Genomic DNA, 16,787 nt, shown 5'->3' on the forward strand with positions numbered 1-16,787 from the left:
TGGATAAGGATGCAAAATTGTTCTCTACAAGTTTGTACTATATTTGACACATACTTGTTTAATCACAGGAGTTTATCACAAAGTTCTCAGCTACTCACAAAAGCAGATTTGAGATTTAATATAGCCAAAATATGAATGCCAAATAATGGCTTTGGGTGTTTTTAAATATTAAATTCTCTACTCTGTCTTCCATTCTTTCCTCCTGCTTGTAATATGTTCTGTGAATGCCATCACTCTGAACCTTTTAAGAACCAAAATCTAAGCACCAAATTGCCTGCCACCTGTTTGAACGCAGGGGCTAAAAGAATGGAAAAGAGTGTGACCACTGATGAAGGTCCCTGGAAAGCTGGATGAAGGCTCCCAGAACTGATGAAGACATGAAAGAGGGAGATGTGGGAACAGGCACGTGGAAGATCCGCAGCAAAAGGCTGAAAAACTTGCAAATCACGTGTATCAATGTAAAAGAAAAAGAAAGAAAATTGCATCAAGAAGGAAATCACTAAATCCAAGGAGGGTACTACTGTAAAAAGAATAATTTTTCTGGTCTTTATATATATATATATATATATATATATATATATGAACACTTTCAGATAATTTAAAATATGAGAAATTCAAACAAATTTAAATGTTTCAATTATATACATATTATTTATTCTCTAGGAATTGCAAGAAGACTCACTGGCAGAAAATCTACGTTTAGCTCAAGAGTATCAAAAGATGCAGACTACTTTCTTAACAGAAAAGGATAATTTCTTCAAGGTATATGATAAACAGCTACCACTTGAGGCTGCCGTTAGCGATAAGAAACAGGTATTGGCTTTTATACTTTTTTTAAATAGGGGTTTATTTGACTTGTATGCTATAAAAAGTAGTTGGCTTGGGGCTCCTTAATGTGATAATGGTCCTTATGCACCAAATAACTGCTTGTTGTTTCTTTGTTGTATGTTTCTTTTTGGTTTTTGTTGTATAGTCCTATTAAGATTTTTTCATTGCTGTAGTGCAAACTCAGGCCCTCACTTAGGCTAAAAATATGGTACCACTGAGCTACATCCAAACATTTTGAAACTTGATTTTGAAAAAAAATTTTGAGAAATGTAAAGCTTAGTTCCAAATTCTCCATGTTATATTAATTTGCTTTTAATTTCTATGATCAAAAGTATCCAATTCATTATAGTTTCCAGACTTAAGATTTAAAATTTAAATTCTAAGTGTAGGTGACTTCCCACAATGGGCCTCTAAGTTTTCCTTTTACTGCATGTGTTCTAAATGTTGGGAGGTTAGTTTCTCATTTGAGAGGGTTATTTTCTCAAGATGAAGATTAATTAAAAACTTGAAATAATAGATAACTCTTTCTAATTTTTGGAAGTCTCTTGGAATTCCAAATGTATTTTTTAGACTCTCCTGTGATGGTTAAAGTAGAAAAGTAAAACATAAAGTAAACCATAAATGATAAAGAAAGAAAATGCTGCAATTATAAAAGTGTTAAGATGCATCCACTTCTGCCTTCTTCAGACAATTAGTGACAAAATAAAATTTTCATTGACATCTTTGTCCCCAAATTTTGAAATTAAAGAAATAGAAGCATGATTATTTTTAACTATTTATCTGATCACATAAACCAGTGTACTTCTTATGGACCTTTTCTCCTATGCAATTATCTATAATGCTGTAGTATTATGTATAAAGTACAGCTTAGAACCCATGTCTGTATTTATTTTCTTAATTTTGGAACATGAGGAAAACAGAAGACAAGGCATTCAGGGCAAGGTCTATCAGTCACTAGCTCAGTTGTACTGGGAAGTTATTTGCCCTTCCCAAACTCCATTTTATCTGTAAACTAAGGTTTGTCCCACAAGGTAATTAGTCAAGAATAAAAAAAAAAAAGAGCCCTATTTGAAATTACTTTGGGAGTAAAGGGAAGCTATGCAAGTATAAATAATTATTACACTGATTGCCGTGGTGCTTATCAGCTCTCTGTGTTTCTCACCCACCTAATTGTGTGAGAGTTAAAGCTTCCAAATGTAGTATATTTGGAGAGAGAATGCATTTTTTCCCTTTATAAACTCGTATTGAAATAATTTAAGATAAAAGTAGATCAAGAAATAAATGTGTTTGGGAAAGAGCTGAGAATACAATCAACAGCCCAAATCTTGCTACCTTCTTACACAGGATTGAAAGAAAATGTGTTTGGTACCTGTGGATCTTTTTTTTTTTTATTTATTCATTTTATGCATCTGACATCTTTTCTGAAATTAAACATGTTCTAAGTGTGGTTGATAATTATGAAACAGAAAATCATCAATGGCCATACTGAATTTCCCTTTTCAAACATGGGAAAAGCAAAAAAATAGTGTGAACACATGCTATAGTTTATCCTGAATCATTTGGGTGAACAAAAAATACATTAGACATTTGCATAGATAGTAGAGAACCATAACTTTTAAGAAAAAACTCTCTGGTTTTAGAAGAAATAAACAGAATCATATTTCCATGGTAAGAACAAAACTAACTTGATCTCATTTATTGAATTAAAGCAAAACATCACAAAGTATAAGAGAAGGAGGCCCTGGTATGAGCCGACCTACAATAGAGGATGCTAAGAAAGTGGGTTTATGTTTGTGATCCCTCAAACGAATCACTTTTAGCACACCTGTTTCAGGGAAACTTTCCAAGATTTATTTGTACTTCCAATCATTTTTCATTTCCATCCTTCAGCGATGGAGGTCATTAAGTGCAGGCTGCCCTTGTCAGTGTCATGTAGGATCAATTTGCTGCAATGGATAGAGAGGCCTTATTGATGCTGTTAAATCTGTCAGTGAGAAATCATATGTCATTAGCGTCTAATGCACTGCTTACATGGTGGAATTTGGCCATCAAAAATGAGAAAAACCTTTTATATTTTAATCCATTTCCTTGGCATTGCAGCATTTTCCACATATGTAGGTTTTAGTCCTCTGACCAGTTCAGTTCTGGATACACGAAGCACCTTTCAGGCTCTGATTTCCTAGTTGAAATCCTTTGTCACATAAAATGGATCTCACTCTAAGGAATTTTGTATCTTTTTTTCTTTTACACCAATTTCCTTGTTTCTGAATCTGATTTTTGCATGATAAATAATTGTCTTTTAATTACTGTTCTTCTTAGGGAATATTATTCTTTCTGCACAAATTACACATTTTTATACTCTGTAGTTCTAGGCTAAGACTATCAAAGAAAGCCTATTAGAAAAGGAAAACAAACTTAAATTAATGCCCCCTTCCTTTTAAAAATTTTAAATTACAGATGATTCAAATGTTAGAATGTTATAACATTATTCTCAGTGATAGTAACGCATGTTTGTGTATGTTTCTTTTTTATATTTTTTTGCTTTTTAATTTAGTCTACTAAAACATGTATGTAGTACATAATGTTTACATTCATTTCAGGAAATTGTGCAAGCACATGACATGCCCTAATGCCTTTTTCGTCCCCTTTCTCTTTCTTCCCTCTCCCTTCCATCCATTCCTTGATGTCCTTCCTTTGTTTTGTTTTGTTTCTGTTTGTTTGTTTCTTTCTTTTGTTACATATTTGCAGTGCATAATACTTACATTCCTTGTCAAGGAAGGGGATCAAGAGATGGAAGGAGAGGAGAAGAGGGATGATACAAGGAATAAAAAAAGGAATTGTGATTTGTTAAAATGCATGCACTTGTTTCTTGACACTTTCTTGTAATTTAAATTATCAATGATTGCAACTATACAAAAAATTTACTTACCCTGTCCATAGGTAATGATAGAATAGAATCTAATCTAAAACTTCCAGATGTCAAAATTAAAAATAACATTAGAAATGAATGAAGGAAATAGAATCTGAAAAGCAAGTTTTATGTCTATGTAAATATAGAAAATTTTATAATTAAAAGGTTTAAATACATTTTCTTTTTTAAAATATCCATGAATATTTTTAAGAAATCACATTGTATTTCTTTCAAATAACACTTGAAGTTCTTTTATGCACAAAGGTTAGTTAATCCAGCATGCAACTTTTGATGTGCTCTATTGGTAGAAAACCAGATCCTCTACAAAACTGGCTAAAAAATGTTTTGCAATTCTTTCACACACCCTTTGCAATGTTTAACTCTTAACTACTCCAAATCCAAGTGCTCTTAAACCAAGAGAATAAAAGTTATTACACAATCAGCAAACAAAAATACGTATGTGGGCCATATATTGGCCACATATAATTTGTACATTACATTTTTGATGTTCTTCAATAATCCTGCAAAATTTTCTTTATCCTCATCTTAAGTATAAGATATGGAATTGAAGTTGAGTCATAGATGTCATGCGAGTAGAAGGAGATTCATAGAGATGGAACTGAAAATCAATTTTTTTTATATCCAGCCTATTGCATAGCCATAATATTAGCTTTTCAGTAAGCTTCTACATGTCTCCTCAGGTTCTTAAAGTTTGTAAAACCACATAAATTATACAAGAAGTATCTCATGTCCAATGAAACAGATTCTTTGACTATTTTTGTAGCTTTATTCATTGAAACCACTGTTTCAATAAGTTTTCAGGAAAAAAAAACTACCTAATTAGATGAGCTCTAATTTGCATAGAAATTATATGTAGATTTCATAACTCTAAATTATAAAACTTGTAAACAAGAAATATCCTTAGAAACTTTGCCCTCCTCTTTAAACAGTAACTTTAGAGGTGAAGATTCTTAGAAGGGACAAAATGCCTCAGTGATATACCACATGTACAGTTAAGTACAAGAAAAGCCTGTCTGATACAGTTATCTCGTTGGTTAAGTTCAATTCAGACATTTTCTCCAATAAACTGTAAATGAGCATACGCTATAATTCTTGGAGGTGTGAATGGACCAATGCCTGAGATGTAGTAGGAATAACCACCATGGAAGTGTTTAGATGGGAGCACCATCTTTAAATGAATTAGGCTGGGGAAGGAATCACATGGGGGCCAGGAGTCATAGCATTGGTCTGCAGCAGAGTTTGCTGGAGGTCTCCAGGACACTACTGATCATCACAGAACTCAAACGCTATTTAGTCATTGATTCATTAAATTTTCTAAAATAAATTACCAGCATCCACCACCCCATCCCACTGACAGAGATACAGCAGAGCACACAGCAATATGCTTCCTCTTCTCTGCTTCCATGCTGAGGGCTGAGATCTCAAGTCCAGGAAATTCTTTGCTAGAATTTAACATAAAATAGGAGCTTTCCATCCCACCCCCCACCCAAGGAAGAATAGTAATTTTTGCTAATTTAATCTACAATGCCTGATCTTTTGGGCTGACAATTTCACCTTAAATTCTCAAAAAAATTACATCCTCTATAGATTGCATTCATTTTCTCCTCCTTCTTCCATCAATTTTCTAATAGTTTCCTCTAATATTTTGATTGATTTAGTAAGGACTCAGAGTCAGTTCTAGCAATAAACAGAATTATTTTCCTAGAGAAATGTGAAAGCTGTTTTATTTCTCATTTTTAAAAGCATTTCCTTTTGCTTGTTATCTTGCATATATTAAAATTGTGCTTTGAGTAGTAATTTCTGTGTGCTTGCTCAGTACACAAAGAAATTCATTCCTGTCCTAGGAAAATCATAAAAAAATTTCCAATACTTTTGCATGAAACCGCTATTTGAAGATCTAGTTATTGTCTCTGCTTCTGTTTTATAAAATGCCCGCATAGTCACACATTTACACACACACACATTCCTTTGGTCTCTGTTTATTAGAACATACACATAGCCATACACATTCACAAATAAATTTATTCTAAAGCAATTACCACACTTCATACCCTGAAAATTTTTCATTAAAGTTCTTTCGTCCCCTCTCTGCAGAACTCTCCTCAAGAGAACTCTAAATAGCTTTTGTGATTTTCAAGACAAGAGCAGAAGGGTTGGCAGTGACTTTCTCTTCCATTGTCCAGATTTTATGAAGGAAACATGGAAAACTCAGAGTTTATTTCTGGCTAATTCTTTCAGAAAGTAAATGTAGCTTTAATCAAATCAATTCCTTGGTGTAATGCCAGTGCATAGTGAATTGCAGATTTGTGTTTCTTATATACAACTATGAAAGTATGTTCTTCTTGGGGAAATGCATAGCAATTAGCAAAATTTTGATGTTAGAAGTACCTGAAAAATAATTCATAAAGGTTAATAATAGATCCCGGTATACCAAACACATTCACAGTAAAATATTCATCTATATATTTTGCATATATTTCGTGGTTCTCCATAGTTGGCCCTTTTGTCTCCCAGGAGATATCAGATATCTCGAAATATTGAAGGAAGTTTTGGTTCCTTTTGGCAACTAATAAGCAAAACCAAAGATGCTCATATCCAAAAAATATGCAGAACAGCTCTCTCTTCCCCTGCCTCCATACACCTAAAATTCTCCACACCAAAATGTCAGGGAAAGCTCAAGTGTAGCATATACAGCTAGACACAAAGCACTGTATAATATATCCTCTTCTTAAAGACTTAAGCTCTTTTACACATTAAAAATTCTGAGAAATCTCACTTGAAAATGTTTGTGAACCAGGTTAACTTTAAAACTACTATGGTCCCTGAAATATTTTATTATTAGGAAACCTATTTAAAACTGATTTAGTATTTATTAGCTTAAGTCTTGGGAAGTGTTATTCAAATGTAACACTGTCACAAATTATGCATTCATGAGATTCTGCTGATACGTAACTTTAATAAAAAAAAAGAAGTAAATATTCTTTGGATTACTCATAAAGCCCTAGAAAAGCTTGGGTATTTTCCAATAAATATGTTGTATTGCTTTGAATCCATGCATTGTTTAAATATTGACCTTCACAAAAGCATCAGACAATCTCTACAGAATAATATTGATTTTATCACTCAAATCATTTTTAAAAATTACAATAAAACAAAATGCTCATTGTATACATTTCTTATAATAGGAACACTTTCTACATATATATGGCTAATGCATGAGTTACAACTATTCTTGTGTCATTTTCCTCCAAATTTATAGATCTATGTTCTAATAACATTAAATAAGTATTAATATAAATGCATATATTATGCATTTATATTATGTTGCATATATTCTTAGGCATTTATTCTTCCTTTAGAGTGTAATTCACATTGAAACTGAGCTGAAGTATCTATGAACAACTTATTTAATCCCTCTGAGCTTCTGAAAGAAAATATTAATGTTTTCCATACAGGACTACTATAAAAGTAGATAGTAAGTGTTAACATTCATTGAGCACATATTATTTCATTGTGTTTTCTATATAATCTTAATTTCCTCAACAAATTTATGACCTTTAGGTATATATTTCAAACAAAACATCTACAGCAGTGTTATGCTGATTGTATACTTTGACTATAGAAATATGACTGCTATTTATTATCATTTAAAGAAATACATGTTATGTAGTTCTTATATCAAATCTTAGATTGGCCATACTATTATGACAATACCTTACAGTCCATAAAAGTTAATAAGCAGTTATTTAATCTGAGAATGTGGGATGAATTATAAGTAGAGAGAACAGAAATAAATAATAATAGTGACTTTATGGTAATTTGAAAAACTCAAGTGCTATAATGAATTGAGCCATAGCAAACACCTAATGTCCAGGTAAATCATGAAATAAATATTTTTGTATACACAGATATATATGGCCTAGAAAGAGGGATGCAATTGGAAATGGCATACAAGTAGAGGGGGTGCTATGTAATCCAGATATTATACTACCAGCACCAGTAAAAATACATGTTTTTTAAAAGTTTGAGTCATAATACCTACAATGATCAAACATTTTCCAGAAATAATGCAATATAAAATTTATCATCAGAATCTTCATGAATAAATTTGTAAACTCTTAGATTGAGATAATAAAAAACAAATGCCATGATAATATTCAACATTTTAATATGTTGGCATGTACTAATGATTGAAAATGTAAATTAAAACTACATGATAGCTTTTACCCCTGTCAAGTTTACATAACATTTTCCAATGAGAATACAGTACCTCCCCTTTTGAGGAAGACTTAAAATTTGTACTTGTACTAATGGTATTACTGTATTTTAAAATACCTTGAAGAAAAAACTAATACCTTACAACAAGAATCTTAATATTTACCCACCCATTTGTTCTGGTCATTGTTATCAAAATGTCTACAAATTATGTTCTCCTTGGGGATCTAGTTGCAGGACAGCACAAAATCAGACTGCCTGAGTTTGAATACAGTTGCTTACTAGTTATGATTTCTAGAAACTCATTCATCTCCCTGAGTCTGTAGTTTCTTATCTATATAATAAGAATTATGGCAGAACCTACTTCAAACATTTTCCTTGACAATCAGTTTAATGTACATAAAGATTTCATAAACACATTTGGCATTTAGTAAGTGCTGCATATATTTGTTGTATTTGTTGTTATTAAAGAGATAATGCTGCATAGTTTGTAGACTGTTTAATAGATAGTGGGAAAGAAAAGGAAGGGAGAATGACACAGTGAGACCCAAAATTGGTATCAATATCATTATTTGTATGCTATTGTGAAAGAGCCTATACCACGCCAATGAAATCACTATAGGAATGAACTTGATTATTTTATGTTATAAAAATTCTACAAAATCCAAATTCATTATAAAACTATTACTTTATGATAACTAATAGTAACAAAGACAATATGTTAGCTCAGCTATAAATGTTGTTAACAATAAGCTTATCTATAATATGATGATTAAAATATTTAGGATTTTTCCTCTTCTAGTTATGAGAACAATTTCATTTTGAGCTACATTATTATATTGATATGTTTCTGTGTGTTCAAATTTAAGAACATTAGTACATAGAATATCCACACAACTAGGTAATTCAGATGTTATACTACCAGGTGATGAGAACTAGTACTTTTTTGGATTCTTAACACTGTGTGTCTCTGTTGACATAGGAAGCTCCATAGTTGCTTGAACATATATACTGAATAAAATCTATCTATCTTAAATTACCAGGAAACACACAGTTTACATAAAGGGAAATGTGCTCTCATTATCCATATTGTAAAGAGCTGTGTAAACATGGTTTGCCTATTGAGGAATGATTTAGTTGGTTTTTCATCACTATAATAAAATACCTCAGATAAACCAACTGTGGTGATGTGTCCCTATAATCTTAGCATGCTAGAAGGCTGAGGAAAGAGGATTCCAAGTCTGAGCACAGCCTGGACAATTTATCAAATCATCAGATATTGTCTCAAAATTACCAAAAAAGTGAGGGGCTTAGAATGTAGCTCAGTGCAAAACATCTGGTTGAATCACTACTAATACATTCAGCCATACACACACATCAAACAGACAAAATTGCTGAGATAACTTAAAGAAAGATTTATTATTTGCTCTATCTCATGGCTTCAGAGGTGTCAGTCAATGGTTGACATGGCTGATTGGCTTCATTGTTTCTGGACCTGTCATGAGGCAGAATATCACACCAAGCAGGCCTGTGGCAGAACACAACAGCTCATCTCAAGGGGACAATGATTATATTCTTCCAAGACAGCCCAGGACTACTTCCTCTTAAGAGGCTCCATTTCTCTATTCTTAATAGTGTCATCATCGGGGGATCAGGCTTTCACACACTAGCTTCTGGGAGAGCTCTCAGATCTAAACACAACAAGGAAGAAAAGGCTTCATTTTTGGAGAATCTTTCACTCCCAATAGGCATTAGTTCATGAGTTATGTTTTCTCCTGTTTTCTGGAAATGGACCATGAGTAAACTAATAGTATCTCATTCTATATAATCAATTGTCCTATATGGTCTGGCCTCTAAGAATTTGTTAATAATGCCTATGATAAAATATTGTGGGCAGATACACATTAAAAATATTTTCCCTTTACCAGCTGAAGGGTACCTATCAGTTTTTCTTCTAAAGTAATACTGAGTTTGACAAATGTCCTTTTAAAATCCAGTACTATTCCATCAGAGTAAATATTGATTATACAAATTATTTACACCCAGATATCACATTTTATGAAAAAAGACAACAACTCAGACAGCATTCAGTGAATATTTAGTGTGTTAGAGATTATATCAGATACAAGATATTTTTAAATTATTTCACTTAGTGTTCAAAATTTGTATGGATTATAGAAGAAATTTTCTAATTTTAATATAAGGTGTGTACAATATACTCATAGGTATTGAAAGAAGTATGTAAAACAAAGGTACTATCTGCACTATGTACATAGAAAAAGACCAAAAGTGTTATCTGTGAAAGCAGAGAAAAATTTGGCTTGCTTGACTTTTTGTATCAAGCATGCTACAGCAATCTTTTGATTCTAATATGAAACTATAGTAAGGATCATTGCACTAATGCATGAGGATTTGTGATAATGTTGCAGAAATTTTACTGTCAAAACTGAACTGCAGTGTAATGACTTTTGTTATCATGGTTTCTAATAACTATTCAGCATGAATTGACCCTACATATGTTTTTCTGCAATAATGTGTCAGTAACTTAGCAAAATAAAAAGGAAATTTAAAAAGTCAACATAATATAATGTATGATTTCGTGGTAAGCTTTATATTAATCTTATTAAAATAATTATAACAAAATGTAAACTATAGGTAAAGAAGTAAAGCTAAGCTATATTGAGAAAGTTTTGGCCAAATAAAGCAATAAAATACTTTAATATATTCTCTCTCCCTGGTCACTCCATATGAATTGGTCTTCTCTCAGTACCTGATGGTTACTCTTTGCTCTTGGATCTTTGACATATTTTTCTTCTCTTTCCTACAACATAGTAACTTCTTCTTCCTTTTATGGGCAATCTTTTTATTATTTTCTTCCTATATTTTTATATCTCTCCCTCTTCCTTGCAATGTATTTTATATTTCATTGTAATAAAAACAAGCAACAATGGTTACTGTTCTAGCTGGGCATAGTGGTGCGTGCCTGTAATCCCAGCACTTGGGATGCTGAGGAAGAAAAGATTGCTGTGAGTTTGAGGCCAGCCTGAGTTACAAAGTGAGTTGAAAGCCAGCCTGAACTGCATAGCAAGACCTTGTTTCAAAAAGACCCCCCTATAAAAAATTACTGTTCTATGTGGCAGGCACCATGTTAGATATTGCATAGGATACTATAGGTACTACTTGTACATCAATTACAAATATTATTGTTCTTAAATTATAAAAACTGTAAAATGTCACTGAGATTACTCCTTTTTTCTTTTCATTATTTTGAATAGGATAATGTGGATATGAGTTTGCTAGGGCTGTTATCACAAAAAGCCACAGACTGGATGGCTTCACAGCCAGTTATGGTCTTTGTGTCCTCAGTTTCCGTCTCGCCACTGGATTACTGACACCATTATATGTCACGTATGCATGCTCTAGGATTTGCCATCTAAAGCCCTTCTTTTGATTCCACATCCTCTATAGCAGTTAATTTTTTTCCTAAACTTTTTTTAAAATCTGAGCTGTCTCATTTGCCCTCTTCACCTCACTTCTTGTTTTGTCCTTTGAAGAACCTGATAAGAGCCTTCGGGATGTCAAATCTAATGGCCCCCAGCTGGTCTTTCCTTGCTCAGTAGCTCAACAACACATGACGTCTGTTCATCACTCCCCTTCTTAAAGTACCGTTCCCTTGGCCATGACACTGCCGTCTCCTGGCTCTCCTCCCACCTCACTGGACAGTCTGAATGTCTTGTGTTAACAATGCTCACTTCTCTCAACCTCCAAATAATGGAGGGTCAGTGCTCAGAAATAGAACACCTTCACTTTTTAACCTATCTTCAGGTGGACACCTAAAATGGACAGAACACGCAAACGTAGCTTTAAGCAAAAGAATCCAAATGTAGAAAATGCATATGGTACAATTTGTTTTCCTCTACATAAACAGCCGAAATTAATCTATGCTGTCAGAAGTCAAGAACATAGTTACCCTTGGTGGGAAGCAGTGAACAGACATGGGTATTGGAGACATAAGGGGGTGGTAATATTTTGTTCCCTGATTTGTGTGAAGTTTGTGAAGAGGAGTCAGTTCTCATATCTGTGACTTCTGCATCTGTGGATTAAATCAGGTATTTTCAGGATGGATCAAAATTTTTCAGAAAAAGTTGCTTCCTATATACCAAAAACATATAGTTTTTAATATATAAACGTATATGCTTATTTCCTGAACAATGATACATAACAAGTACTTACATGACATTCACATTGCATTAAATATTATAAGTAATCTAGAAACAATGAAGTCTAGGGGAAGAGGTGTGTGGACTATATATAAATACTATGTCATTTTACATGGGGGGTTCCATACTATAGGAGCCCTATAATTTATCACAATAAGTATCAAGGGGTGACCATAATTTATTAATATGTATAAATGTGATTTATTATATGTGATTTAATATATGTATAGATCATAATTAATTTAAAACATAAAATCACTCAGTAATTTATTAGCATTTCAGTACCACGTTTCTTGTCTGGCCCCTCCTAGACTGCATGATTCAGTCTCTTCTTTCAGATTTCTCCTCCTTTCTCCTCTCTCCGTTCCTGTTTCTTTTCATTTTTCTTCAGCTATAGGCAATTTTTGCATTTTTAGACTTTTTACTACTAGATTCATCCCCAGTATGGACAGTTTTCCCAGGTTTCCTATTCTCGGCTCCCTCTTACAATTTTTTTCCCCTTTTACAATTTAACTACTGAATTTAAAGTTTATCCTCAGAAATCCATACCAGGAACTCTAATCTGAACTTGTCATTCAGCCACCCACTATCGTGTCACCCTACTTTATTCTCTTCACACTAAAATCATAATACTTTATTGTATGTATATAAGTTTATGGCTTTTATCTGCAAACTAAACACAAGCTTTGTAAGAGCAAGAAAACTATTATCTTATTTATATCTATTACTTAGCACCTAGAAAAATTCCTAGCAAATGCTGTAGTTATATGATCATTTGCACAATATCCAAAAACAGTATGTGCACCCAGTGAGATAGTATTTCAGTTCCTACAAATTTATAAGAAAGCAGTCTGAAAATATGTCTGTATATATTGATTATACAACTACTTTTAAAAAGGAAGATATAAATGAATTAAATGTGTCTATGGAATTGTGTAAGTATATGATAGAATTGCTCTGCCATAGAACATTATATATCTTTTATAAATAATGACATATAATTCCAGCCATTTTTTCTCATAGATAATATATTTTATTACAGTTGTGTCTATCGTTTTCATCACTCCTTTTTTTGTTTATTTTTATGGCTTGCATTTCTTTGTGATATAAAAGTGTAAAGCTATTTTGTGTCATAAAAAGTGCAGAAAATTAATTAAATCCCTGATATAAGATGTGAGTATATTAAAGTGAATATCATGGAGTTTTGAAAAATAGAAGAAATCTAGAAGTAAAAGCTAGAAAATGGTAATGTAGAAAAATCTTAAATATCACTATCTCCCAGTATAAATACTGAATACAATATACTGGATGCTGCAATTTCTTTGCTTTGATTCCTGTAAAACAGGCATTGCAAGGAGGTCTTGCATAGTCTCTAGTCTGAAGTAAAAGCACTCTCAATATAAATGGTTCTATCTTTACTCAAGGCTATGCTGGACCCTACATGACAATTCTAATCAATAGTAAAAGAAAAAACTGGCACAAACCTGTGTTATTCATTAAAATATATATTTATGAATTAAACATTGTTTTATTTTTTCTGTAGAGATGTCCTGCAATACTTAAGAAATGATGAAGACACATTCTTTTTGCAGTTAAATTTTCATGCTTGACTCCAGTTAAATCTTGGCTGTGATATGACCTTGGGAAAGACACTTAGCCAAACTTTGTTCTCCAATTCTTTTTTATCTTTCACTGTAAGATTATCTTATAGTCTAGATTAATGGTTATTATATAGCATAATCATTGCTCAATATCTTCCAGGGTTTGCCTGGTAACACAACCTCAAACCCCATAGGTAGCAAAATCTGCAGATACTGAAGATGCCTGTTATGTGGTATTACTTACATATCACCTGCATACACCTTCCTGTATACTTTAAGTATTTCTCTATTACATATCATCCAATATGAATATTTGGTAAATAAGTTTTATTCATATTGTTTAAGGAAAAACAATAAAAAAATACTATATGTGTACTATTTTAGTGCAAACTTTTTCATAATACTTTTAATCAGTGGCTAGTTGATTCTCAGAAGTAAATATGGGGCTCTAGTTTTGTATCTTTGTAATTATCTATTGACTGCAGGCTATGTAACCTTCTTTACTTTATGAATTATTTCCTTATGGGAATATCTTTCAATTTCCTTTCTTGCTTGAAACACTTTTATGGGTGGTGGCTTTATTAGTTTTTATTGCTTCTTAACCATGTCTTTGAAATATAGGTTAAATCCCCTAATTTATAAAGTAATACATATGCCATGAAGAACCCTTAAAAAATCTCAAAGAACCAAATTTTATCTCTGAATCATTTAGATATACATTAAATATATATATATAATATTATATATATATATATATATATATATATATATATGCCTGTATTTGGTACTGGGGATCAAATTAAATTAAAAACATATTTTAACTAAGAGTAATTACCTTAAGGGTGATTTACCAAAACAAGAAAAAAGCAAATGAACTTTTTAAAATTCTTTGAATACCATATTCCTTTTAAGAAATTCCTAGAGTTTTAAAAGTTTTCACAATAGCATCATGTTATTGCTATTCTACTAAGAAAAATTTCTTTTTTTCTATTTTGTGCTTTTATGCTATATCAGTTTTTTCAATATTTTCCTCCTACTTGTATTAAGTAGATTTATAACTACCTAGAGAATTGATGAGCATCTTCTAAATTAGTTAATGCAGATAATTTAATTGTAATATATTAATGCCCAGAATGAGTGTCTGGGAAACTACATGAAAATATTAGTGCAACCTGAAATGAAAGTCTCCATTGTCCTTTGGTTGAACATTCAGGCATGCTGTGCATCCATCCACCTAAGAATAATGTGGCTCTGGTTTTATATACCCAAGTTTGTCAATGAAAATGTGACAAAGAACAGATTCCAACACCTCCACAAAATAAGATGAATCATCGCTCTCATCTTTCCTTGCCTCCATGCCCTGGAATGCTATTAGAGGACACGATTTAATCGGTCTGGCATGATTTGCTATTCAGAAAACCATGTTGGTATTTCATAATACCCAAACTTTTCCAGGTGATTAGAATTTGATTGATTACATCCAGTATCATCCCAAATAACAAAATAACCAAGTCAGATTTCTTTGCTTCATTGGCAATTCATAAATATTTTGCATTTTCCAAAATGTCATCTTCTTTAAGAAAAAAAAAATCTTCATAATGTGGAAAAGATGTTTACTCTGGATTTTAATATAGAAAGCTAGTTTTCCATTCTTGAGGTTTTATGTATAGGCAGCTTTCTTTGTTCATCTGTTCAATGTTTACCTGGCTAACAGCATTCTCCTTAGATGACCATCCTTTCTTATCCAACTCTCTCCAGTCAAGAATTTACCATTGTTTTTTCTTAAAAATCAGTAGTGAAGAAGTCAGTGAATTGCAGCCTGTGTGCTTTTCACTGTATAAACCTCTCCATTCAGTAATTTGCCACAGTAAAAGAAATATTGGCAGAGCACACAGTAGGTATGATGAAAAATATGATGGATATTTAAATTTTAAAATCAATTGCAGTAAAAGACACCATTATTATTAACAGCTCAACACACTTGCCTTTGCTGTGCATACACTTACTCATCATTCTTCACACTTTCTGATGTTATTCTGAAAATCCACCCTTTTGGGCACCTTTAGTTTTGTTGTTGTGACTGTCTGAATGTCCTGAATCAAATCAAAATATTTAGCTTTCCTGGTCAGTTTCCTTTTAGCAAAGAGCAGAAGTCAGCCCACAATGGATCCAGTAAATAAGGTGGTAAGCACCCACCTTAACACTTCTGTGAGCTTGATTTTCTGTTTCTTGACACTCAGCAGCAAGCAGCATTCACCACTCGGAAAGACACTCATGCAAGAGGACTTCCAGAGCTGCTTCAGAGAAAATAGCAAAAATGGTGAAATAAATTTGTGGAATAAAAGGAGAGGGAGTATTCTGAGGGAGACTAAGAGCACTGTCTTTTATTGCAATAATTTTTTTTTTAATTTGAACATTCACTATATATTTTGATCATTCTTAACACTATTTCTCTCTGTCATTTTGCTTAATTTCTAATCCTCTAACTGATTTGAAGATTTATTTCAATATTTCTGACATTTTGGAAATAATAACTTTGGTTCTACCTTTATGATGAGTCTATATAGTTGTATTTATTTTCATTTGTGTGTCTTTATTAAATTATTTTGAAGCTGAAGTAGTTATATTTAATGCCTGACAGATTTCTGAATTCAACCATTTTTCTCTCACTTTGTGTTACATACTCAGATTTGTTTCTTTCTTGGTTTCCTGTAGATATTCTAACCAAGCTAGTATGTACATCCCAAAAGGCCTTTGTCTTAATACTTCTCATTTCATTTATGAGCATCTCTTGTGTCAAACAGTGGAATCAGATGAAAAGATAAGGATGTTGTTGATACACAGGTAAAGGAAGATTAAAAATATCTTCTTTACTTTTCAATCAATTCTATCAATTGACAACCTTCAAAACTTTCATCTAGACATCAGCACTAGCCTTGGGAGTGTTTAAGATCATTGCTGCCAGCAGTTAAGTGCCTGCCCAGATTCCAA

At 32.4% G+C, this 16,787-nt stretch overlaps 1 protein-coding gene across 1 annotated transcript in view; it reads left to right on the forward strand.

The window, feature by feature from the left end:
* Positions 1 to 683: 683 nt before the first annotated feature.
* The window catches only part of LOC134471875 (coiled-coil domain-containing protein 178-like), a 125,630-nt gene continuing 109,526 nt past the window's right edge, over positions 684 to 16,787 (forward strand). Inside the window, exon 1 of the mRNA XM_063232128.1 lies at positions 684 to 813. Coding sequence (XP_063088198.1) covers positions 721 to 813 — 93 coding nt within the window. The 5' untranslated portion in view covers positions 684 to 720. The remainder of the gene's footprint in view (positions 814 to 16,787) is intronic.

Source organism: Cavia porcellus, unplaced genomic scaffold (assembly GCF_034190915.1).
Source record: "Cavia porcellus strain 051 isolate PalLab524CR breed Dunkin Hartley unplaced genomic scaffold, mCavPor4.1 scaffold_20, whole genome shotgun sequence".
Lineage (NCBI taxonomy): Eukaryota > Metazoa > Chordata > Mammalia > Rodentia > Caviidae > Cavia > Cavia porcellus.